At 45.6% G+C, this 25,991-nt stretch overlaps 1 protein-coding gene across 1 annotated transcript; it reads left to right on the forward strand.

Annotated features, from left to right (window-relative positions):
* The first annotated feature begins 220 nt into the window (after positions 1-220).
* On the forward strand, positions 221-25,350 carry mrpl23 (mitochondrial ribosomal protein L23). Its single transcript, XM_061246494.1, has 5 exons — positions 221-360; positions 1,998-2,120; positions 6,737-6,819; positions 12,803-12,876; positions 24,532-25,350. The coding sequence occupies exons 1-5, from the start codon at positions 344-346 to the stop codon at positions 24,694-24,696; spliced, it is 462 nt and encodes a 153-aa protein (XP_061102478.1). The 5' UTR covers positions 221-343; the 3' UTR covers positions 24,697-25,350.
* The last annotated feature ends 641 nt before the right edge of the window (positions 25,351-25,991 follow it).

Below are 25,991 nucleotides of genomic sequence, written 5' to 3' on the forward strand. Positions count from 1 at the left end.
GTGCACACTAGTGTGATGCACCAGTGCGAGAAGAAGAACTCGGTGAAGACTGTATATGAAAAAAGGATGATATGCTGGTGCACAGCTGATTTGGACGAAGCAAGACATAACTTAATATAGTATGAAAGGATTGCGCGCTTTTCAATGTAAGCGGCAGATGGCGATCTCACTATTCTCAACAAGCTTTCTGGTCGTCCCTTTTCCTCAAACCATTTCCTGTCCTTCATATGATCTTTACAGGAACTTGAAGTCTGTCACGTGTATAGAATGAAAACAACTTTGATATCAAAACACAATTAAAACGGACGAATATATTATTTATCTCAGCAGAAAATCTTAAGCGATGGCAAGGAGGGTTTTGTAAGTGGACGTCACATTTCTTTAGTTTTCTGGAAGGAATTTCGACTTGTTTAGCGTGCTAGTTAGCTAGCAAGCTTCCTAGCAATTGGCAGCAAGCTTGCTAGCAAGTTAACCTTGCTAACAGTTCTTTCAATGAGCAGCTTGTTAGCTAGCTAGTGCTGAATTTTTCATTGCTCTGGCTCTAGCTGATGGGCTAGTAGGCTATTTTATTCTACATTTGTATTAATCGTAGTTAGTCCGTTTATTTTCACCAACATATTTATTTGGCCATCTGTAGAGGTAGCTAGTATCATTGAACGTTCTACCACGCTATTTAGCAATTTTGAATGGCCAGCTAACATTAGCTAACAGTATCAAATCCTAACGTTACAGGCCAGGAAACAAGGCGCAGAGTTGTCATTTAGCTTGCTTACTAGCTATATTCATGCTATGTTATGTTATGCGCTAGTTTGTTAGCCAACATATGCAGTGAGCCCAATAATTAATTGGACTGTGACACATTTTTTGTAATGTTTGTTCTGTACTCTAGCACTTTCATTTATAGGATACAATGATGATAACGTTGATGATAACTGTCAACTTTAATTTTCATAAATATCGGATGAACCGTTTAGAAATGATAGAAATGATTTTGTACATAGTTCCTCCATTTTTTGGCATCAAAAAATATTGGACAGTTTAATTGAATGTAGGATTAAGTAATTATTTTTAATGTTTTGTTTCATATCCTTTGCATACAATGACTGTATCTCTCCTGGTGATGCTCGACCAGGCCTGTACTGCAGCCAACTGCAGTTCCTGCTTGTTTTTCTTTACTTTTTGCCTTCAGTCTCCTCTTCAGCATGTAAAATGCATGTTCAATAGGATTTAGATCCGGTGACTGACTTGGCCAGTGAAGGATTTTCCATTGGAGGCATTTGGTTTTACAGTGGTCCACTGTCTACCGGGTCTTTTGACAAAATTCAGTTCACCAGTTCTTTTCTTGTTAATAATGAATCATACCATTGACTTGGTTTTTGTTCCTGATTGATTGATTGTTTTTCATTTACGAGCCTTGTGAAGGCCAGCTTAATTTGTGTCACTGTCCAATTAATAATGGTGCTCCCTGTACATTTCTGCAGTTAGCTAACTGTATTGTTAGTTAGGTAATTGTATTATTTCGTATAACTTCATTTGTTCAAGGATGCATCATTCTCTTTCCAGCTGGATTCCTCTCACACTTTTTAGGTGTGATTCCATATGCCCCCACGCCTGAATGTACTGATCTAGATTGCAGTTGGTGACTGCAGTTCATCCTGAACATGATAACCTTTAGATCACTTTTTTCTCAAGCCTTTATAGAAGTGATAAAGGAGTTTACTGATACACAATTGATGTTGAATGGCATCAGATCAAAATAATATCAAGTGTGATTGAAAAAAAGCAGTGTCATCTGACAACAGTACATTTATATTAAATAAATAGCAGTCAAAGTGGCATTTGACAATGAATTGAATGAAATTAGTAGTACCAGGCTGAATACATACAAAATAAAAAATAAAAATCTCACTATTAAAACAACTGTTATTTCAGGGTTCACTGGGCTGCTCTCGTTGTATTTCATTTTTTCATTGAGGCCTGTCTTTGGTATTTTTCAGATATCCTCTCTATCAGTTTGGGAATCCCCAGTTAAGGGTGTTTCGGCCAAACTTCTTCCTGACGCTAGTGAGACCAGGACGAGAGCAGCCCCCAGACACTGTGCAGTTTCGCATCCCCATTGAGTAAGTATGAGAGCCAAGGTGTGCACATCAAACTACAGCACAACTACTGAAGTACTAATCGGTTGCATCCACAGCAAAACTAGCTATAATTACTGTATGTCTTGTCAGAGGTTAGCTTTCAGGAAATAGGGATGTTGTGATAATAGTGTTGTCATTGTAGTTACATATCGGCAATTGATTTTTGTATTATAAGGTCCTATGCTTACACTTTTGTCTTTCTTAAATGCAAGGAGTTCTCTCAGATGTAGTAATTATATTTCGTTTTTGTGCCGTTAATCATTTTAAGCATTGTCCGGCAAGTCTTCCACCTGACCACTAGGTGGCAGGAAACTCCCATAGAAAGACTTGATGCGTTCGAGAAGCATGGCAAGCCTGTTTGTGCAGAAGTTATGAATGCTTATTTAGTCAGGTCCTGAAAGATGAAAGCATCTCAAATCTATTGTAACGTGGCAGGGATGGCAGAAATGCCCTCGGCGTTATTCTGAAACATTGTTCCCAGTGCAGTGTCAGAAAAGGTAACGGTTAGGATAGTTGCAAAGCCTGTTGCGGGGAGCCGTACGCCACTGTAATGAGTTAAATTATTTTGGGAAAACAATAGCGCAGTTCACCTGTGTTTGCCAGTCTGTGTGGGGCTGATTTCACAATCCGCTCGCTCAAGTGTTTTTTTCCCTCCCTCATCCTGCTGTTCTTGCCAGACGGCCGGCCTGGTTATGTAAGTGTGCTTTTCCTCGTGGCTTTTGATGGTGCAGTTGGGGGAGTTCCATGATTGATACTGGGGCCTCGCGGACCGTCCACACGCGCTTGTTGACTTCTCACTCGTCGGGAGAAAAGCACCGCAGTCGGATCTGCTCACAGGGATGCACACATTTAGGAAATAAAGAAAAGGAAGGAAAAGTGAACTGGTGGCTGAGCTGTTAACGAGGGCTTTAAGTCACATTCTCACTTGAGGAGAGAGAATGTTGGCACTGAATCTAGTGACCCCCCCCCCCCCCCCCCCCCCGGGGCCGCACGTCACAATAGCCATCAGTTGATTCAGTGTCATTCTTTCCACTAAAAGCTTCATTAAATGCCCCGATTACATTACATTACACTACAAGGAATTTAGCTGACGCTCTTATCCAGAGCGACGTACAATGAAGTGCAGATCAAACACAGGAACAAGTGTGAAGAGGACCCGAGAGGACAGTCCGGTTCCGAGTCCTAGCGTGACCGTACAGATACAATCGGAACCCTTGAAGAATACATCAATTAGAAACTAGCATACCACGGTTGGCAGCTAGAATACCCAGAGTACAACAATATAATAGCTAATACAAAACCTTTCATCGGCATAAACCCCCGAAGAGGATGTTTTCACCCGCGGCTGATCTTCATTGTTTTGTCCCTGTTGTGGTGTTAAGAACTTCAGTTTTACCACCAGCACGTTTGTCACACTTCATGACCCTGCGTACCGTTCCTGTCAGGTACTTCAGATGCTGTCCTTTCTTGTGAAAGCAGTTTGAGAGTATTTTCCTTGTGACATTTTGCTGGTTCCGGAATGAGTGCGTATTGGCCCCTGGATCCGTCAGTAAATCCAGTTTTAATGACCTCACCTCCTGCACTGGAGTGGAAATCTGCTGGGCTTTTATGTGTAAGTGCAGCCTTGGGAAGGACTCGGTGTGCACTGAACACGGAGGAGTTCATAAAAAATGTCACAGGTTTGGGGTCCCAGTGGCGGCCCTGTTGGCCTGCTCTCTGCTTTTTGAATCCACATCAAAGGGAAGATCAGAGCGGAGTGGGTCTGACCTGGGTGGGGCGCAGGGCCTTTTGCAGAGAGCGCTGTGTCTCTCGCTCTCGCCGTTTCACGCTTGTCATGCAGCGCGCTTATTTGTGGCTGTATAAAAACAGCTGTTTTCACCAAGAGGGATCATTTCGGGGTAGTCTCCAAGCCTCCTCCACACAGATGTTCACTCCGGCTCTGTGTGTGTGTGTGTGTGTGTGCGTGTGCGTGTGCGTGTGCGTGTGCGTGTGTGTGAGAGAGAGAGAGAGTTTGAGAGTTTGTGAGTGAGAGCTGCACTCATTGTGCATGTGTGTGAGCTGGGCGTTCATTGCATGTGTGAGCTGGGAGCTCTGTGTGTGTGTGAGCTGGGAGCTCTGTGTGTGTGTGAGCTGTACTCAGTGTGTGTGAGCTGGGAGCTCAGTGTGTGTGTGAGCTGTACTCAGTGTGTGTGAGCTGGACGCTCTGTGTGTGTGTATGTGTGTGTGTGCTGGGCTCATTGTGCATGTGTGTGTGCTTGTGGCTTTGGATGAGCCTGTAGTATTCCCTGTCCTCTGGTTTGGGTGTTGGGCTGTATATCCAGGTTAGGGCGGGTGCAGGTTAATGGGGACGGGGAATCAAAGGCAAAGTCTCACATTTCTGTCATTCTGCCTTAGCGCTTATCCTCAGCTGAAACGGCTCTGTGCTCTGAGCGCTTCTGCTCTTTTTCATCAGCTAGGTGTCACAAAGGGAAGGCTCGGAGACACAGGTACAAAGGACAGGACAGGGCCCTCTTCTGTCCCTTCTGAAGCCAGAACATTGTCCCTGTTGTTCTGTGAACTAACGTTAAATCGCAAATCTCACAATCTTGATTGGTTAATAGCATTGCTAAAAAAATAATCTTTCTCCAAGTAATAAAATGAGTAGCCCTACGCAATGTGATCCCCTAATGTTGGACAGTTCTTCAATGCTTGCACAATGGAAGTGTACAAATAAACATAAAAAACGCATAAACTCATGGTAGCCTGCAGGATAACTTGTTAGCAAGTTTGGCAGAACATTTTTTGAGTTTACTAATGTTGCATAGCAACCACCAGTTTTAATTGGATTGTGTGTATATAAGAATATAGATATTACAGATAGTATAATCTGTATTATTATGTTTGCTAACCGTTTTATAAAAGCAGTAACTCACTCCAGGACGTGGTATACAGAATGTTTGTCTGTACCTACTATCACCTTTCTTGTACGAGAGGAAGATCATGGGCAGCTCCTTAAACGTTCTCTTGGGCTTCTGAAGCATGGCTTCCCCCAGCTCCCTCTCCAGTGGGAATAAACGGAGGGCGTACCAACAGGAAGCCACCGCGGTGCCAGTTCCTGTGCAGTCCCACACTGTACCGGTGCAGAAGAGGCTGCTGTGCTACCACACAGGGCATTTTATAATCCCAGTGCTTCACACGTCTCCACATTAAAGAGCATATTTCCTCTCCGCTCTCCTGTGTATCTCTGTGACCTGCCGCTTTAGGCCCTTCACAGAGAAGGCCCTTCTCAGACTCCATTTTGGATTCCTGTGTTTATGAAATGAGGGCGGCCCCGGGCTCTGGGTGTTTTGATGGATCAGAAGTCTGATTGAACGTGCTTTCTGTCCGCCCCCAATTTCCTACTACCGGCCAACCAGGTGTTACAGAAATAAACCACAACATGGCATGGCCTACAAAATTGGCTGGTTGGGTGGGTGGCGGGGGGGGGGGGGGGGGGGGGGGGGTCATTCAGGGATAGGGTCATTGAGGACAATTAGCCCAGCTCAAATGGAACTGCTGCTCGTAGGGGGAGGGGGAAATTGACAGCGGAGGAGGCAGGAATCGCTCGGGTCTGTCTGAGTTCAGCTTTTCCACTCCAGTGACACAGAAAGGCGTTCCTCCCCGCTCCCTCCTTCGAATCGGCGCTTTCTAGGAAACGCTCTCTGTGTTTTGTGTCCCTCACTGTAGAAAAATGCAGACGCGTGGCAGGGCCAGCTCTCTCTCTGCTCCATCGCCACTCCGCACCGGCCTCCGGGCTCGCCACTGTCTCGGCTGTCCGCTTTCCAGAGACACAATTTGCGCTTCTCACGGGGTAAATTTGTTTAATTTTCTTCCCCGAAATTAAACGAATACTGAGAATTTTCCCCTTTCATGCGTCCATGTCATTCTTTCCGACTTCGCTTCGTTTTCTCTTTCCTCCCAGCTGGAGAGCTTAGCTTGTTAACATCACCCAGTATTTCCACTGGGGAAAGGCCGCTTCGCCATTGTCAGTGTGGCACACCTGCTGTGGTGCTTTTACCCTGTTCTTGGAGCAGATTCAGTGGCCTGAATGTACGCAGCAGAGATGTCCTTGAGATGTCATTGAAGGTCAGGCCACCTCCTGCGGTCTACTGGGCAGTGCTCAGGCTACCAGAGGCATGCTCGTACAGTATGAAGCACTGGCTGTATGTTTAACCACATAATGTGCGCTGCTTGATTCATAGGTGTTTGTATCTCCTGTCTAAACTTAAAAATCAGTGGCTTCTCAATGATGAGCTGGTGCATTTACTGCAGAATCGGCACCCAATACTAGCAGGTGCCTGCAGGTTACTAGTTATCTGTGAAAGATGTCACGTCAACTTTTGTTGTCTGCTTCTTCTCCATCAACAGCCATTTTTGTTCACCGTGGACTACCTTTTTATACTGTTAGCTAACGTCCGTGGTGAACAGAAAAAAACTTGTTGGCAAACTTTGGCTAACGTTAGCTAATGTTCGCCATCTTGAATGCACATCAGTTCCGACCATGAGAAACAGGGCACAAATGTAACTCAATTGTCATTCATCAGCTTCCTTGTTGTGTCTGTCTCCTCTTTGCTGCACAGGATGACAAAATTTGATGTGAAGAACTACCTGCAGAAGATCTACAGCGTGCCTGTGGCCACAGTGCGGACCAGGATCCAGTACGGTGAGTACCGCTGCATCACACACAGGGCTTCTGCTTATCGAACATGAGCTGAGTGTGAGCGTTTCTCATGAACCCAAACTCCTCTGTCCCCATTTTCAAATCCTTCGGCGTGCAACTTATTGCACTTTTTTAAGCATATTCACATTATATTTTTTCAGACCCTTTGCTGTGGTACTCCAAATTGTGGTCAGGTGCATCCTGTTTGCTTTAACTATCCTTGAAATGTGTCTAGAAATGTATTGGAGTCCACCTGAGGCAAATTGAATTGATTGGACATAGTTTAGAAAGGCACACAGCTGTGTATGTCACATCCCACAATTCACACTGCATGTCAGGACAAAAACCGAGACATTAAGTCCAAGGAACTCAAAATATAATTGTGGCAAGGCATCGATCAAGGCAAGGCCTAATTATACGGCATGAAACCATTTCTAAAGCTTTGCGTGTTCTCAGGAGCACAGTGGCCTCAATATTTGTGAAATGGAGGAAGTTTGGAACCACCAGGACTCTTTGTAGAGTTGGCTGTCTGGCCAAACTGAATATGAAGGGCCTTGGTCAGGGAGGTGACCAAGAACCCAACGGTCACTCTAACAGAGCTTCAGAAGTCCTCTGCAGAGATGGGAGAACCTGCCAGAAGGACGACCGTCTCAGCAGCAGTCCATTGGTCAGGCCTTTATGATAGGGCGGCCTGTAGCATAGTGGTTAAGGTACATAACTGGGTCCCTGGGCCCTTGAGCAAGGCCCTTAACCCTGCATTGCTCCAGGGGAGGATTGTCCTGCTTACTCTAATCAACTGTACGTCTCTAATCAACTGTAAGTCGCTCTGGATAAGAGCGTTACATTACATTGAAGGCATTTGGCAGATGTTCTTCTCTGCCAAATGCCATTATTGTAATGTAATGCAATGTAGAGTGGCTCGACGGAAGCCACTCTTGAGTAATAGACATATGACAGCCCTCTTGGAGTTTGCCAAATGGCATTTAAAGGACTCAGCATGTGGAAAAAGATTCTCTGGTTTGATGAGACAAAAATGTAACTCTTTGGGCAGAACCCCAAGAACTATGTCTGGCAAACACCAGGCACTGTTCATCACCTGGCTAATACCATCCCTACAGTGAAGCATGGTGGTGGCAGCATCATGCTATGGGGTGCTTCTCAGTGGCAGGGACATGGAGACTGGTCAGAATGATGGGGAGGATGAATGCAGCCAAATACAGAGAGGTCATTGGACAAAACCTGCTCCAGAGTGTCTGTGACCTCAGACTGGGGCGACAGTTCACCTTTCAGCACAACAATGACCTAAAGAATACAGGCAAGATGATGCTGGAGTGGCTTCGGGACTGTCCTTGAGTGGTCCAGCCAAATTTCAGACTTAAACCCCATAGAACATCTTTGGAGAGACCTGAAGATGGCAGTTCACAGACACTTCTCATCCAATTTGACGGAGGTTGACAGGATCTGCCAGGAAGGTCTGCAAATATTGTAGAGACTCAAAGCTGGAATTGCTGCCAAAGGGGCTTCCACTGAATTAAGGGTCTGAATGCTTCGGATTTCAGTTTTTGATTTTTAATAAATTTGTAAATATTTTCACTTTGTCATTATGGTTTATTGAGTGCAGATTGATGGGCAAAAACGTTTTTTAAAATCCATTCAAAATGAAATCTACAGCACAAAAAAAGCATGATTTTGCTACAGTTCTTCTCATGTTTTTTTGTCCAATTTTTGGACAGACTAGCTCATAGGAAATGCATGGCTCTGAGCCCTATTTGCACACTGGGAAAATGCATCTCGGTGGAGTGAAAGTCTTTTGATTTTTAACCAGTTTGTTGAACAAAACAAACTCCTCACCCCAGGCAGTAAGGTGGGTTGTGAAACTGCTTGAAGGAACGACAGGGCGTAACAGGAGTACAGGTTTTCCAGTAAAGTGTGTTTAATGACCCCCCTCCCCCCTACACACACACACACACACACACACACTCTCACACGCACACACACGCACACACACGCACACACACACACACACACACACACACACACACACACACGCGCACCCATGCTGCAGGAAGATTTGTGTTGTCCTCAAGCTCCCACTTTCTGTAATGCGTTCAAATCTAAAACAGAGGCCAGTGCTCTTCCCATCGGTTTGTTTTCACACTTGCCAAATGACTGGAAGAAAAAGAGAGCAAAGGCAGGATGTGTTTATAGGATTTTGTTACATGTCAGAGGTCTTGTGCTAATTGATTAAAGAAAACAGGGCGGTGATTTGGTTTCATTATCTTGAAACTTGCCATATTGGCGTGCTCGCCCTCCAGATGTCCCGGGATGCCCTTCCTCAAAGACGCAGACCCCCAGAAATGTTAGCACAATCCAGTTTTTTTGTTTTGCAGTCTGGTTTTTAAGACGGCACAAGAGACAACACAGTTTCAAGACAGCTCGATTCAATTAGCAGCATTTTAGAGTGAGCATTACATTGTTAACTAAACAAGGCTTTTGTTGGTTTATGAGGGAAGGAAACATTTGAGATGTATGTACAGTGCTGTTTACAAGAGGAAACTGCTCGCTGTCGAGCTGAGAGGCCAGTTATGGGTAGAGGGTGCACTGAGGAAAGGCAGTAATTAGTTTGTGGTAATGTTAACACTGTTTCGTCCTTGTTTAGCACATTAACAGCACGATAGATATCTGATATGTGCCAGCTAGTATGCTGATCACTTTAGGGTTAGGGAATGTGTGTTTGTAGTGATGATGGTGTGGGGTTAGGGCTAGAGGTGTGTGTTTTTAGAGAGATGACTGTGTGCGGTTAGGGTTAGGGGATGTGTGTTTTTTTGAGAGGTTAAGGTGTGCGGTTAGGGTTTGGGGATGTGTGTTTTTTAGAGAGATTCAGGTGTGCGGTTAGGGTTAGGGGGTTTGTATTTTTAGAGAGATTAAGGTGTGGGGTTATGGTTAGGGGATGTGTGTTTTCAGAGAGATGACTGTGTGCAGTTAGGGTTAGGGGATGTGTGTTTGTAGAGATGAAGGTATGGGGTTAGGGTGAGGGGATTTGTGTTTTTAGAGAGATGATGGTGTGGGGTTAGGGTTAGGGATGTGTGTTTTTTTAGAGATTCAGGTGTGGGGTTAGGGTTAGGGATGTGTGTTTTTTTAGAGATTCAGGTGTGGGGTTAGGTTTAGGGATGTGTGTTTTTTTAGAGATTCAGGTGTGGGGTTAGGTTGAGGGATGTGTGTTTTTTTTGAGATTCAGGTGTGGGGTTAGGTTTAGGGATGTGTGTTTTTTTAGAGATTCAGGTGTGGGGTTAGGGTTAGTGATGTGTGTTTTTGAGAGAGATTAAAGTGTGGGGTTTAGGGTTAGGGATGTGTGTTTTTGAGAGAAATTCAGGTGTGGGGTTAGTGTTAGGGATGTGTGTTTTTGAGGGATGTCTGTTTTTGGGAGAGATTCAGGTGTGGGGTTAGGTTTAGGGATGTGTGTTTTTTTAGCGATTCAGGTGTGGGGTTAGGGTTAGGGATGTGTGTTTTCAGAGAGATGACTGTGTGCAGTTAGGGTTAGGGGATGTGTGTTTGTAGAGATGAAGGTATGGGGTTAGGGTGAGGGGATTTGTGTTTTTAGAGAGATGATGGTGTGGGGTTAGGGTTAGGGATGTGTGTTTTTTTTAGAGATTCAGGTGTGGGGTTAGGGTTAGGGATGTGTGTTTTTTTAGAGATTCAGGTGTGGGGTTAGGTTTAGGGATGTGTTTTTTTAGAGATTCAGGTGTGGGGTTAGGTTGAGGGATGTGTGTTTTTTTTGAGATTCAGGTGTGGGGTTAGGTTTAGGGATGTGTGTTTTTTTAGAGATTCAGGTGTGGGGTTAGGGTTAGTGATGTGTGTTTTTGAGAGAGATTAAAGTGTGGGGTTTAGGGTTAGGGATGTGTGTTTTTGAGAGAAATTCAGGTGTGGGGTTAGTGTTAGGGATGTGTGTTTTTGAGGGATGTCTGTTTTTGGGAGAGATTCAGGTGTGGGGTTAGGTTTAGGGATGTGTGTTTTTTTAGCGATTCAGGTGTGGGGTTAGGGTTAGGGATGTGTGTTTTTGAGAGAGATTCAGGTGTGGGATTAGGGTTAGGGATGTGTGTTTTTGAGAGAGATTCAGGTGTGGGGTTAGGGTTAGGGATGTGTGTTTTTGAGAGAGATTCAGGTGTGCGGTTAGGGTTAGGGATGTGTGTTTTTTAGAGGGATTCAGGTGTGCGGTTAGGGTTAGGGATATGTGTTTTTGAGAGAGATTCAGGTGTGCGGTTAGGGTTAGGGATGTGTGTTTTTGAGAGAGATTCAGATGTGGGGTTAGGGTTAGGGGTGTGTGTTTTTGAGAGAGATTCAGGTGTGCGGTTAGGGTTAGGGATGTGTGTTTTTGAGAGAGATTCAGGTGTGGGGTTAGGGTTAGGGATGTGTGTTTTTGAGAGAGTTTCAGGTGTGCGGTTAGGGTTAGGGATGTGTGTTTTTGAGAGAGATTCAGGTGTGGGGTTAGGGTTAGGGATATGTGTTTTTGAGAGAGATTCAGGTGTGGGGTTAGGTTTAGGGATGTGTGTTTTTTTAGAGATTCAGGTGTGGGGTTAGGGTTAGGGATGTGTGTTTTTGAGAGAGATTCAGGTGTGGGATTAGGGTTAGGGATGTGTGTTTTTGAGAGAGATTCAGGTGTGGGGTTAGGGTTAGGGATGTGTGTTTTTGAGAGAGATTCAGGTGTGCGGTTAGGGTTAGGGATGTGTGTTTTTGAGAGGGATTCAGGTCTGCGGTTAGGGTTAGGGATATGTGTTTTTGAGAGAGATTCAGGTGTGCGGTTAGGGTTAGGGATGTGTGTTTTTGAGAGATTCAGATGTGGGGTTAGGGTTAGGGGTGTGTGTTTTTGAGAGAGATTCAGGTGTGGGGTTAGGGTTAGGGTTAGGGATGTGTGTTTTTGAGAGAGATTCAGGTGTGGGGTTAGGGTTAGGGTTGTGTGTTTTCGAGAGAGCCTGAAGCCCCCCTCCTCCCCCACGGGGACCACAGTCAGCGGGGAACCCGTGGGGCAGCGCGGCCGTCTCCACTCAGAGAGTGAGGTGTGCCTTTTACCTGCTTTACGAGCGGGTTCCCCTGGCTGTTCCATGCCTGTTAGCAGGTTGGCGTGCGCTGGGCTTCGTCGTATTACACAGTGGGTGGCAGCCTTCCCCTGCTTTTTATGATCTAGGGAGTCCTGAACAGGGTGGAGTGCCCGCGGAAGCTCTCTGAGTGAGCTGCCGTCCCCTGCTCCCTGTGTGTGTGTGTGTGTGTGTGTGTGTGTGTGTGTGTGTGTGTGTGTGTGTGTGTGTGTGTGTGTGTGTGTTTGTTTGTTTGTGTTTGGAAGGTGTTCAGGTTATCTTGGCCGCTTGCGTTTTGCAGCAGCAGCAGAGCACAGGAGGATAATTCTCTCCTGGATCTGCGAGCATTACCCAGCAGGCCCCTGAACCATGATGTCATGCACAGCTGTTATAAGGTTAACAGAGACGGCCCTGAAAATCTGACTCTCTCTCTCTCTCTGTCTCCTTTCTGAGAATTGAACCCAGCTTCCACCGAAAGTTCCATGCCTTAATAATCAAGTCAGATTAAATTGACTCAAAATGCATTTGTTTAGTGCATTTTACAAAAAAATATTTTTGCATGCTTCACAGCAGACCCTGATCTGAACCCCCGCAAAAGCAAATCCATGACAACAGAGGAAAGGGGAAAACTCCCTTGGTGGTAAAAAGGAAGAAAACTTTGGAGGAACCAAATCTGTCAACTGTTTCACCACCGATTTTTAACCTTCATGTGGTCACGCACTTCTTCACAATGGATGCGTTAGAGGGAATCGGAAAAGCACTTGAGATTAACGTTGTCAACATGTCAATAGTATAATCATGCGCTAGTGTTGGCTGCCTCTTGTACTGTAGCTATTCTGCCAGTGCAGATTTCGTTAAAATTATTCAGAGCTGATTCATTAGCTTAGCCTGTGCTTCTGCTCCCTCTCCCTCAGGTACTAATAAGAAGAGGAACCACCTGAACCAGCGTGTGAAGACGCCGGATTACAAAGTAGCATACGTTCAGCTGGTAAGAGAAAAACGGGCTAAAGCGCTAGCCTTCACTGTAGCGATGTGCAGTACAGTCCTGACCATGGCACCACTTAGCAAAATCCTAAAATAACCCAATCTCAATAAGTAGTCTTATATTTACTTTTTTTGTGTGCAAAATGGCACAAAAATATTGCCAGTGAGATAGTGAGATGACTGTTCAGGATTCAGGATTTGCCAGTGAGGTAAGAAAGCAAACAATATTTTTTTCATCTTGTTTTTTTTAAATTTATTTATTTTTTTATTTTTTTTGCATTGCATTGCTTTGCATTTGCATTAATGACCACCGGTCGGCCATGGCACCACTCGGTGCGGGTGAGTGTCAGCTGTTCCTCCCCTCCCTGCTCCACAGCGCCCCCTCTGGTGGCCTGGGTGCCTGCTGTCAGGCTGCAGCAGCTGCACACGCACCCTGGTGGTCCTGAGCCCTGACCAGCTGCAGGAGGAGGACGCCGCATTGCGTCCGCGCGTGTGACTGGCCCCGTACGCGTCCAGAAAGTGCCGCTTCCCGCTGCTTGTTCTTCTCCTCCTCCCCCCATGCGCGTCCAGCGCGTTCCCACAGTGCCTAACGGCTAACGATGCGAGGCGGGGGAGCGTCTGAACAGGCCTCGAACAATGTCTCAATTTCACATGCGTACACTGGGGAGCTTTTATTTAGTTTGGGTTATTAAACAAAACACGAGACCCCTCCGAAATGATGCCGCTCGGGCCATCTGAGCCCGGAGCTTTTGTCTCCGGCTTTTCCAGGACTGGAAGCGGCTTATGTTCCTGGGCCGGACCCTGGGGCACAGGTGGGCTTTGATGCCGAGGCCTCGCCTTGTTGTCCTTTATTTCCCCGCTCCGGCGTGTTTGTGTAGCGTCTCTCCCTCCGGAGAGAGCGGCCTGCTCCTCGGTGTCGGCCGGGGGGCCGAGACCTCCTTTAATTGCGGACGAACTGCTCCGAGCGCTGCGTGGGCCGGGGCCGCAGTCACGAGGGCCGGCCGAGGGGTCGCTGCGGTCCCTTCACCTGACCCCACCTGCGCGTGAGACGGGTCGGGCCCTCGTCCGGTCCGATTGGCCGGCTTTTTCAGGCGGCCTTCCGCCTCTGTGCTTTCCGTTAATGTTTTTGGAATAGTGATGGCGATTAGATCAGTGGTTCGGGATTCTGCTTTAAGATGCCATCAGGAGTTCCTTTGCTGCTTCCGGATGTTTTGGTCTCGCCGATAAATAAACAGCGCTTTACAGATGTTTACAAATCTTTTCAATTTCAAAGTCCCAAAAAGCGATAGTATTGGAAGATATTTAAACATGACAGTCTGAAATAAGATACACAGTTGAGGAATCCATAATCCATTGCAAAGGGGGAAACTTCTTTTTGGCTGAATTTGAAAGACTTCCTGTGTTCTTCATTGAGGTCTTACCTCCCAGTCTGATGAGGGCACACACACACGCACATTCATATTCACGCGCACGCACACGCACACGCAAGTGCATCTCACGATTCTTTCTCCTCTGTCTCTCTCACTCTATCTCTCAGATAAACATGCCTTTAATTTCATTTCGTACACAAAATGGCCACACACATATGCACACTAAAAAAAAGATAATATTTGAAAAATGATATACACACGTATGTATGTGTATGTACAGCTGATCAGTTCTTACTATCCTTTTCCAGATGCATAAATTGTGTATTTAAAACAACAATTGAGTTTGTTTTTAAATAGCTTTGTAGTAATGGCTATTGATGCGTGAGAGTAAGTAAACAAGCTGAGGCGAAAGTGCCGGTTAAAGTTAAATACGTTTTTGATATGAAATCGAATTTCCGGATTTTTCTCAGGCAGGCTTGCAGGGGGAAAAAAACAACCCAGAAAAGCCCTCTTTTCTTTTCGTGGTGGGTAAAAAACAAGATTGTTCCTAATTGACACCATGTGTGGGACTGCTCTGCACCCCTCACCGCCCCCCCCCCCCCCCCCCCCGCTCTCCTTCCATCAGCTAATATTCCAGCGCTAGTGTGGATGCTTTCTTTCCTCTCCCCCCCCCCCCTCTCTTTGTACAAACTCCAGGCTTGTTTTGTGTGTGGGATGGGCTGCATGTTAGCCGTGTTCTCGCAGAGACGCTTTTCACATGGCCACGGGGCCCTGCCGTGTGGACATGCGCGGAGGGGGGGGCGGCGGGGGGGTTACCGAGGGCATGGTGGAGGCCTGCCAGAACAGGGAGGTCTAGAGATGGGGAAACCAAATAAAAAGACTTTGTCAGGAACCTTAAACGGCTTTAACCTGGCGGCCCGCAGAACGCCGAGGCGAAGCGATTCCTGTTGGGCTTTCGGTTTTTTTAATCTTTCTGTCATCTGTTTGCAGCCCTTTCTCCTTCTCAGCCTCCTTGGTAACGGTGGATTTTGGCTGAAAGGCAAAGATCTGTGCCCCGTTAGGGGTTGGGAAGGCAACAGTAAAACTTCTCACTGAGATGGCCATACATTTCGACAGGTGTTAGACCTGGTGGTAGGTTTTAGATTTTCAAGTTAATGTCTGTATAAAAGTACACAGTTATTTATATACACCATCTCCATTATGTTTGGCAGCCAAAGTAATTCCCACCGACAAACTCATTATGTGAATATGCTTTTCTAAGCAAGTTACAGTGACATCTTATGGCTGGAGGACAGAAATGCACGTTTTTAATAAAATGGGATTTCTGACCCGAGATATCCACATCTCAGTCAGTAACAGATATTGGCAGTTGTCTTTATTAGGTTGACTCAGGATCAGATATGTTAGTCCTGACTCGTTTCAATAAGCAGTGGGGGGAAACAGCAATTGGAACACTATAAGGCACAGTTTCATTTGTGTAGGCCTATTTTCAGAGACTTTTACGTCCTGCCCTGCTTTCCCTACACATGCTGCAGATAAAGCTATAGGCTTCCTTTGTAACCAACGCTAGATGGCATCATTCTGCTATTCTGGCTGCAGTTGCTGCATTGCATGAATTTCTGGACATGAGGTTCTGGCTCGTTCCTCTGGCTCTCCTTCCTGGGGAGAGAGAGTCTTACCTCTCCACCCCCCAGCCAAACCAAAGACCAAAGGTGTGTTTCAAATTACCTGCTGTGATTTCTGATTTATTTTATTTTACTATTGTTAATATACTATTGTTATTATGTTTAACATTCAGTCTCCTCCAAAAGTATTGGAACAGCAAGTCAAATTCCTTTGTTTTTGCAATACACTGAGTACATTTACGGTTGAGATAACAAGATGAACACAAGACAAGAGTTCAGAATTTCAGCTTTTATTTCCTGGCATCTAGAACTACTTAAACTACTTAGAACATAGCACCTTTGTTATCAGACCACCCAATTTTTAGGTGCGGAAAACTATTGGAAGCATTTAAGTACTTAATATTTGGTTGCATATTTCTTGCTTGCAATAACTGCATCAAGTCTGCGACCCATTAACTTTACCAAACTCTTGCATTCTTCTTTTGTGATGCTTTTCCAGGCTTTTACTGCAGCCTTTTTCAGTTGTTTCGTTGGTTTTTCCTTTCAATATCCTCTTCAGGAGGTGAAATCCATGCTCAATTGGGTTAAGATGTGGTGATTGACTTGGCCAGTCTAAAGTCTTTTGTTGTATTGGCTGTAAGTTAGCAGACAGAATGTTCTTGTAGACTTCTGAATTCATGAGCTATCTCATCAATAAAGATTAGTGAGCCCACTCCAGAAGCAGCCACGCAAGCCCATGACACATCCTCCGCCGTTGTTTCAGGACATTCCAAGTTGTTGTACAAGCTATCCCCAATGCTTGTGCAAAGGCTCTGCTCCATTTCTCCCAAAGACAGCTCTCTGGTCTTGTTGGTTTATCTTTTCTTACCCAAATGCAGTCTTTGCAGGCAAAACCCAAAGCTAAAACCCAGAGTAGACATTCAGAACTTTTTATTGTTTTACCAATACATCTAACAGGACACATCTGGGCAACACAAAACACCTGCCTGTCACATGTTCCAATACTTTTTCTCACCTGAAAATTGGGTGGTCCAAGGGCGATATGTTGTAAGTTGTTTAATAAGTGCAGATACAAATACCAGAAAATAAAAGCTGAATTCAAATCTGTACATCATGTACATCTTTTGACCTCAAACTAATTTGTCTTCAGTGTATAGCAAAAACAAAGGAATTTACCTTGCTGTTCCAATACTTTTGGTGGGGACTGTATATGGGCAATTCTAGTGTTATGGATGTGACATTTGGACACAAAATGACAAACAAAATCCCTCAGAAAAATTACCCTTCTTACAGGATAAAAAGATGTTAATGCCTGTTATCATAGCACCCACTTGGCTGAGGGGAAGGGCCAAACAATAATAATGTCAGTTTTGACATTGAGAAAACCATCTGAAATGGGTTTGAATGTTTTCAAGATGGCCGCCAAATAGCGTCGATTGCAATTGTAATGGGACTAACAAATACATGTAATCGATTTTTCCTGTTGTTAACCAACATTTGTGTCATCATGCACCTCTACTGAGACCTTTGTGACGTAGTCACTTGTGTCTCATTAAATCCATTAGGCTTTTGCATTGAATTGTTGGACTGATATTACTGAGGCTTTTGGCCTCTGAGGAAATTTGGATAAGTCGAGAGGCACGTGGCGGCATGACTCTTAAACGTCCCCGTAACTCATGTCCTCATAAACTGGGGTTGTGTCCGTTGTGCCCTTTAGATTACAGCAGGAGAAATGCCCTTTGAGTGGCCCTGGGATTTCCTGTACTGGCCGACGCAGGAAGAGGAATGTTTTTTTTTTAAATGCTCGTGTCTGTGGAAGGAGAGTCTCCTGTTCTTCGCGTCGGGTCTTAACCCCAGTTCCAGCACCGAGCACATCCACCCATCAATCTGACAGATTTATTTCCCATTTTCCTGTCATTTTTTTTTTTTTTGTTGCTTTTAATATCTCAGCTGACATTGCTAAAATACGGGCCTGCGTTTGTGCCACGACATGCCCTGTTTTTCAGAGTGCACGCTGCCCCCCCCCCCCTCCATGTCCTCGGTATTCGGGGTCCGATATCAGAGGGGACGGAACAGCGGAGCCATTGGGCGGGCGTGCCCGAGCAGGCTGAGGGATCCGTCCTGTCGTGAGGCATAGGTGCTGCGTGCGGGTGACTCAGTGCCTTAAAAGAGTGACAGGACTGATTTCTGACACAACCTGTAACTCTAACCCCCCCCCCCCCCCAGGCCGGCCTCCTGACCTCGCGCTGTGTCTTTAGCGTGCTGGGGGGTTTGATGTCAGCCAGCTGTCAGCCAGCGAGAAAAGAAACAGAAAAACAAGGAGGTGGAAATTGCTTCTTTTTTCCTTTCGGTTTTTTGGTAAAGAAACTGGCCCATGCGTTGGCCTATGTGAAGGAACCTAAAGCTCCTTAATTGACCCCCACCCCAGAACAAAAGGGCTTTTCCATGGTGGGGGCTTCACTATCACCACTCTTTTGACTTCACCTGCAAACATCCAGTTGACCAGAGGGGTCACTGTAGAGCGATGAGGTGGAGAATGCCTTCCCTCTCTGGATGACTCTACTGCCAGTTAGGCTTCTGCAAAACTTCCACTGCCCGCTGACCTATCACAAACCAGTCTGCCAAACAGAAATTGTCCTTAACAAGTCTCCGTTTTCTTATTTCTCAGCCTTTCATTGGCACAACTCCAGCCAATGACAAGCTATTATAATAATGACTTTTTTTTTTTTTTGCCAATTAATTTGCCAGAACCTTTCCAGATGGTCAGTCTGAAGTTTTATTTTCATGTATCGAAAAATGAACTGGAGTGTAAGTGTTGCAACATTATTGATTCAAGGTATTGTTGTCTACAATCTTTTGTTAACTGATGGGTCTTTTCGCTTGCATTGGCATCATCTTGTTTTCTAGCCGTGCCTCCTGGACACAGTTTTCCACTGCACATCACAGACCATTTTAATGGCTTCTAGACACCGTTAGCATGCCGATCATCCAGGTGTTGCTTAAAAGCTCTTGTGTAAGTATGGAGGTTGCTAACATTGCAATTGCGGCATGGGACCAGCAGCAGGATTGTTCGAGTTAGCAACAGTAACTAAGGGCGGGCAAGTGTTTTTGCGAAAGGTCAGTAAATACCCTGGCCAATATCAGTACTGGTGCAGTCAGGATTTAACAGCATGCCATGGGGTGCACCACTGCAATAAGAACCAGTGCCCCAGCTGGATATGCCGGCAGGAAGGCCCATGATTCATTGCAGGTACAGTTTTGAGCCCCAGATTAGTCCAGACCTAGCGGGGGGCATGATAGACCCTGTAAATCTTCAGGCATCTCCGAGGTCCCTGCTGTGCTGCTTTCAGAGAGGAGATCTGGAGGAATAACGTGCCGTCTGAACACTCCTTCATAAGAAGCACGTGTGCCATGGTTATCTTTCCCCCAAAACAGTAGAGCAGCAGTGATTTACTATGAATGGATATGAATAGAGACATTCTGGACAGATGTCTTGAGGGCATGTGGAGTTTTCTTTTTTCTGTAGGCTCCACCGTTGAATGTTTCAAGATCCCTCAACCATCTTCCTGGGCAGTCATGATGTTTGTATGCAGGCACGCACTTGCATGCTGAGGTATCTCATACTTCATAGAAGTACAACTCTAAAAACTAACTGTAATTATGAAACAAACTACTTCCAAGGCAACTGGTGATGAGAAGGAGGTGATAATCTGGTGAAGGAGGGGTTCATTGTTGGCTTCTAGTCTATGGCTTCTCCACACAAAAAATGTGTCGATGCCTGAATTTTTCGTTTTTGCCTCTCTCGAGCCAAGAAGTACAATTAACGCGCAAGCTTTTTTGGGGGAAATTAGGAAGAAAATAGGAAATTAGAAAAATTAATTCCCGTATTCTCCCCACAGCCCCGTGTCGTCATGTGTCGTCAGATTTGCCAATCTAATTCGTGGTGGGGTGTTCGTAAAAAAAAAAAAAAAAAAAAAAAGATCAGAAGCGCGTGATTGTGGCCAGATTTCTGTGCCTTTTTTATATCTGTAGATAAGAGGCCTGGTTCTTGTGGAGGAAAGGCAGCGGTCCACCCTATTCTGCTGTTTACAAGCCTGTCTCCACGCTTCCTGTCTGATAGCGCGCTCCTTAATAGACTGCAGTGTCACACAGGCTGACTCAAACCTTTGGGTGTGGGAAGCCTTCTGGATTTATTCATTTCCCCTGGCCCGCGGTCTCCGCCGCCGTGGAATATTTACAGCCCAGTATGTGCGCTCTGCCGCTGCGCTACGGCGGCGGGGTTGAGCCCCGGTCCTTGGGAACAGGCTTTGGTGCCCTGCCAGTTGAGGGTGGGCTCTTTAGGGGTGGGGGGGAGGTTAGGACGTACCCTTCTCCCCGATTGTTTGTAATCTCACGTCGCCGCGCCTCTTTCATCCCCTGCCAGGCGGGCCCCCGTCAGCGGGGCGGAGCGGAGCGGGATCGCCGCTTTCGGGGCTCGCCCCTCCAGTGACGCAGCGACAGCCCCAGATAAGGGGAGGATGTGCGCTTTAATGAGCCGCGCACGCCCCGGCGGAGGGGCTCCGTCCGCTCTGGCCGACTGTGCTCTGCGACCTTCACAACTGACAACATACTGCTGGACCCCCAAGATCCTTTCAGACCCTCAAAAGATCCAAGTCATTTGTTTTTATTTCACATGCATTCGATAGGGACAGCTACAAGACATCAATACACCATTTAGAATTGTAGCGTGATGCTATGCACCATAACACGTATAGCTTATGCTAATTTCCAGCGATTTTTTTTTCCCTAGTCATGTAACTGTGCTGTTCAGAATCTAATGTCTGTGTAATGATCTAATGGTCTGTGAATTATTTACCATGACGACAACAAGGCAAATGTAACTCCCACTGAATGATACAACTCTTGCTGACAACATATAATGTGTAGGTGCCTTGGGAGGAGTTGGAGAGCGCTCACGCCTCCAACCAGAGACCAGAGTGCCCTGGAGGGCTGGTGTTTATTTAGAAAATAGTATAACACAAAACCACTGGGCAAAATGGGGCCTGCGAAAAAGGCTAACGATCCCAAAAGTGCAATTGGGATTAGAATACCGCTCAGCCCTTTAGAGTTGTGCTGTTATGGTCCTGTGGATATGAGCGTTCACTGTAAAGTGAAATGTGTTTTTCAGGATGGTTTAAATACAGCTGGGTAAAGAACTGTGACATTGGTTTCATACATGTTATTTGCCCATTCGGCACACATTTTAACAATGTTATCTCATGGCATTCTTTGCCGTGAGATAACACTTTTTTTCCCGCTGCTGCTGTTTTTGAAGGAGAGATGTTTTTTTCCCGCTTTTGACATGAGTGTCCCATGGCAGTAATTCACTTCAGCCACACGGCTCCATGTTTTTCTGCAGACTCTGTCAGAAGTGTGAGCCTGCCTCAGCTGTGAGCTCCCACAACCAAACCTACAGCACTTGGAGCCCAAGGAGATTTCCAATTTGTTTCAAAAGCGAAATGAGTCTGGAGGGTTGGGATAGATCCAGTAAAAACCTTCCCATTCCAAAATGCGTATTGAGAGTATTTAATGAGACGTGTCAGTGCGTAAGAAAGCTGTCATCCCAGGAGAGAATTCGACCATTCTCTCAGATCTACTCTCCAGTAACAAAATGGCCGGTGGCGCTGAAGGCGCTGTGCGGTCCTAAGCTCTCCTAAGACTCGCTAAGACAACAAGGATGTCGCTGCATGGAAAATCCTGATTGGCTTTGCCTTGTTGAGACGTTCACTGGAATAAAATCTGTGTAGCTCTAGTTAAATGGCGGGGTTTATTTCCATGTATCTGTCAAGTTGCTGAAACCTCAGCTTGCAGCAATGGAGAGAGAATGTTTGTGTACATAGCATGACTGCATGTGCAAGGCCTGAGACACTGCCAGCAAAAATGAAATGGAATAGAATAGAATAGAATATACTTTATTCAGTTTTCTACTTCATTCCAAGTGGAGAAATGTCCCTTTCCCTCAGCAGAAGACATAAAACAGGTTTTTAAGATGTGCAGTAGTTATATATATATATTAACATGAAATACAAACATCTGAAATACAAACATCAGTCAATAGCAGCCTGTATCACTTCCTTTGTAATGAGTGTCTATTTAATCTGAATCTAAACATCTTACCTGTAGGCTATATATTGCAAAACAAACTTCAGTCTTTGATGTAAAATATATTCCCAGACTTGATACCTGTGGTTTTCTTTGACGCTTACATGCATCACTTTCAAATTATTAAGGTTATCTATTAATTATCTTGCCACATTTATTATGACTTTTTAAATGTAATTATTACTTTGTTTTAATTTAGTTAATGACACACTTTTTTAGGCGCTGTTAATTACACATTTGTTCATCAGATTGACACGCCAGGCCTCGATGGGCTGAATGGCCTGGTTCCCTTCACAGGCGTGTTTTGGGCAGCCCTGTTCACGCGGCTGTGAACCACTGATGTGGTAAAGGGTCTCAGAGCCGCACGCTGGACAGTTGCGTGTTGCAGGAGTTTAGTTTCTGTGGGCGCAGTGTTTATGGCACAGGAACCGTGTGTTGTGTGGTGGCGAGGCCAGCGTTAGCAGCCTCGGCTCCTGACTCATTCATTTAAAAGTTAAAGCAGCAGGAGTGGTGGCAGCAGGCCCGCGGGGCTCTGGTTTTGTTTTAGGAGGTCCTCTCCTCTCCCCGCCGCAGAGGAAGAGCCGCGCCATAAGGGTTCTTGGAAGTGTCAGTCAGGGGGAAGCGCTGCCTCATCAGGTTGAGCCGTCAGTGCTGCCCATCTCCTCAGCTTTGTTTCGTCTCTCCACCGACGTGTGCGTGGGGTTGTTTGTGTGGGTACCGGCGCGGCTTGGGCAGGCTCTGGGTTGAACTCCGCTTGCCCTCGTGCCATGGGATTAAAAAGCGGGGTTTCTGTGTTCAGTTCAGCCCTGTGTCTGCTTTCGGCCGAGCAACCATTTCCTTGGGCGCTGGACAGCCTACCTGTTCCCTTGGCATTACTCCCTGTCCCCTGACCGGCATGTTTTAAGTCCTCTTTATTTCTTTTATTGCTTTTTTTGAACCAACGGGAAATAAATACGGCCATTTCATTTTTGACTCTTCTGCCACTGATGATGTTGTTGAGACATAGGGTTAGGATTAGTTTCACTGGGACTTAATCTTTTCCTTACACATAACTTTTAAGAATGTTTTGAAGGGAATTTGCTTGGTGAGGCATTTAAAGCCACATGTTACTCGATGTTTTGTGATCATTTATGTGGATTTTTTGCTCAGTGGTGTATGAATTGAAAGAGGAAATAAAAACAGCAGAAAACTAAAAAAATGTGCTTAAATATTCAAAGTTTAAAATATTGCTAGCAACTATTATCAAATTGGTAGTTTGGCACACATGTAAATGGTGAGATTGGGTTCTGCGCAGGTCTTGAGCCAGTGGCTTACGGGGCTTAGAGTGGTAATCTTCAACAGAATGGAGTAGGGCCAATGTCAAGAATCCACAACTTAAACCAAATTGCATTAATGTTTGACTGCTGCTCAACTGCTGTTTTTGTAAGATGAAATAACCGCACATTCTTTATGTAGGGCATCAACTCTTCCATCCAGTCACAAACTTTCCCCCTACATGCTGATTATCAAACGCTGGAAATTGATGCATTTCTCTGTTAGCTAGCTAAGCTAACAGCTAAGCCTAGAAAGCCAAATCGCATAGTTAAAATCAAGTCCCTTGCTCAAGACAGGAAAACCATTCATGCAATACATGTAGCTTCATCCATGGATGAATGCACATAAAATAACCAAAATAAACTGTCACATGGAAACCCAAGTGTTCATTATATCACAATTTGTACAGCTGTTGCAATTATTAGTTGAAGTATTGCCATATAATTTTTTTCTGTCTATATCACACAGCGCTACAATTTTGTTGTGCATGTACGTGCTTTTATTTTTTGTGAGAACACGGGAGTTGGAACACAGTTGCATAATTTCAGAAGAATGCATAGCTTTACAAATTACTGAAACATCTGCAGGCTTATAGTCACATGCTTTCTTCCTTTTTTTAGGCCAAGTGACATGAATACATGCAAATTTGAAGAAGAAAAAAAACAAACCCCTATTGTAGCAGTTACTGTAAATTATATAAATAATTTAGATTGTACGGGTGCACAACATACAGTAAACACAGGCATACAGTTCCTGAAAACTGCTGTGTGCCTGTTCTGCTCTGTACTGTGCATTGTAAGGTGTGGTGGTGAGGACCTATGGCCTAAATGATGAATCTGGTCTTTGCTCTTTGACTCTGGAATAAGTGAAGGCTTGTCGCAGGACCAGCCTGGATCCCCACACAGACCCCCCCATACAGCATGGCTGTTACACACAGCTCTGTATGGCCTACAGCCTGCTCTGCGCTAGCTTTCCATAATTTCCTTTTTGATTTCTATCATTGATGCGTTAGGGCTGTGCATTTTTGATTCAATATTCAATATAGCTATTTCAAATAGAGAAAAATGTACATGTAAAATAGACAGATCCATTGAATAGTGAGCTAGCCTGGTTGCTAATCTTTGTGTCCTCCACATTGTGTAAAGGCAGAAGTTCCGTATGTAAAATATGAGGCTGGGGGCTCATTCCTGTTGTGCCTCTGGGTTACAGGGACAGCAGCAGACCTTCGAGTTCCCAGACATCTTCCCTGAGAAGGACACAAAGGCGGCTGAGGGCTCCATGGAGGATCTGCAGGACAAGTTCATGGAGGACGAGAAGCAGCGGCAGAAAGGAGACCCCAGACGCGGTGGCGTGACCGACTGGTTCGGCCTGTGAGGGTTCACCAAGTGAACTGTGACGCGCGCCGAAACGCGCTTCCCTGTCTGCGACGCACCAGCGACGGCGTAGCGCGGGAACAGAGTCACGCCCCTCCTCCTCCTCCTCCTCCTCACATGACTCCTGAGGACCCACCCCTGTCCTGCCGCACGTCAGCCGGTTTGAGTCTCTGTCACCATAAAGTAGCCAAACTCCAAAACAAGTTATTTAAAAAAAATAATCATATTTTTTTGTCTGTAGGAGCCAGGCTCAAAGACCGAATCTCAGCCACAGGAGATAATACACCATCTCCAATAATGGTAAAGGAATGGAGACTTGGGAAGGGTAGCGCACAGATAGAGAACATTATAGTGATGCCATTTCACTGCAGTTCTGTGGCAGAAGTCAGTTTTTTCATAAGGCTGTTGGAAAATTGTAATTGTTGGGGGATGCGTAGGCCAGCCGGATTAAAAGAAACACAACCTAATTTTCTCAAGCATGGACATTGCATATGAAGAATGGGCATCTCTGTGATAATCTTACTTTCCTAAACACTGAGAAGAGTGGTATTAATTAGATGGCTGTTTCACTTCTGTACAATTTTCATGAAGTCATTTATCTTGTTCTCTACAGTCTGTCGATGATGTTTTTGGAAATAAAATAACAAAGAAAGTTGTAATGTTTGTGCCGTCAGGTGATGTGTGCTTGCTCCCATAGTCTTGCATTGCAGCTGACAGTTTGGCATCTAATCCTGAGTGTGTCCGTTTCAGTTGTGCCTGGTATCTGTAGAATGACTCATCGGCTGTAGCAGGGGTGGCCGTCCCTGCTCCAGGAGAGCCACAGGGTGTGCAGGTTTTTGTTGTTACTCAGTACTTCCTTTATGACTTAAAGCAGTTAGTTACACAGTTGACTCACCCCACCTGGGTTCTTGGCTCTGCAGGACCGAGGTTGGCCACCCGTGGGCTGCAGTTTCAGTAAGTGCTAATCTCCCCATCTTCTGTTTGAGCTGTGCCTGCACTGCAGTGGTCTGCTGGTGCAATGGCTGTGCATGCACTGCGGTGGTCTGGTGCCATAGCTGTGCATGCACTGCAGTGGTCTGGTGCCATAGCTGTGCATGCACTGCAGTGGTCTGGTGCCATAGCTGTGCATGCACTGCAGTGGTCTGGTGCCATAGCTGTGCATGCACTGCAGTGGTCTGGTGCCATAGCTGTGCATGCACTGCAGTGGTCTGCTGGTGCAATGGCTGTGCATGCACTGCAGTGGTCTGCTGGTGCCATAGCTGTGCATGCACTGCAGTGGTCTGCTGGTGCCATGGC

Source organism: Conger conger, chromosome 6 (assembly GCF_963514075.1).
Source record: "Conger conger chromosome 6, fConCon1.1, whole genome shotgun sequence".
NCBI classification, from domain to species: domain Eukaryota; kingdom Metazoa; phylum Chordata; class Actinopteri; order Anguilliformes; family Congridae; genus Conger; species Conger conger.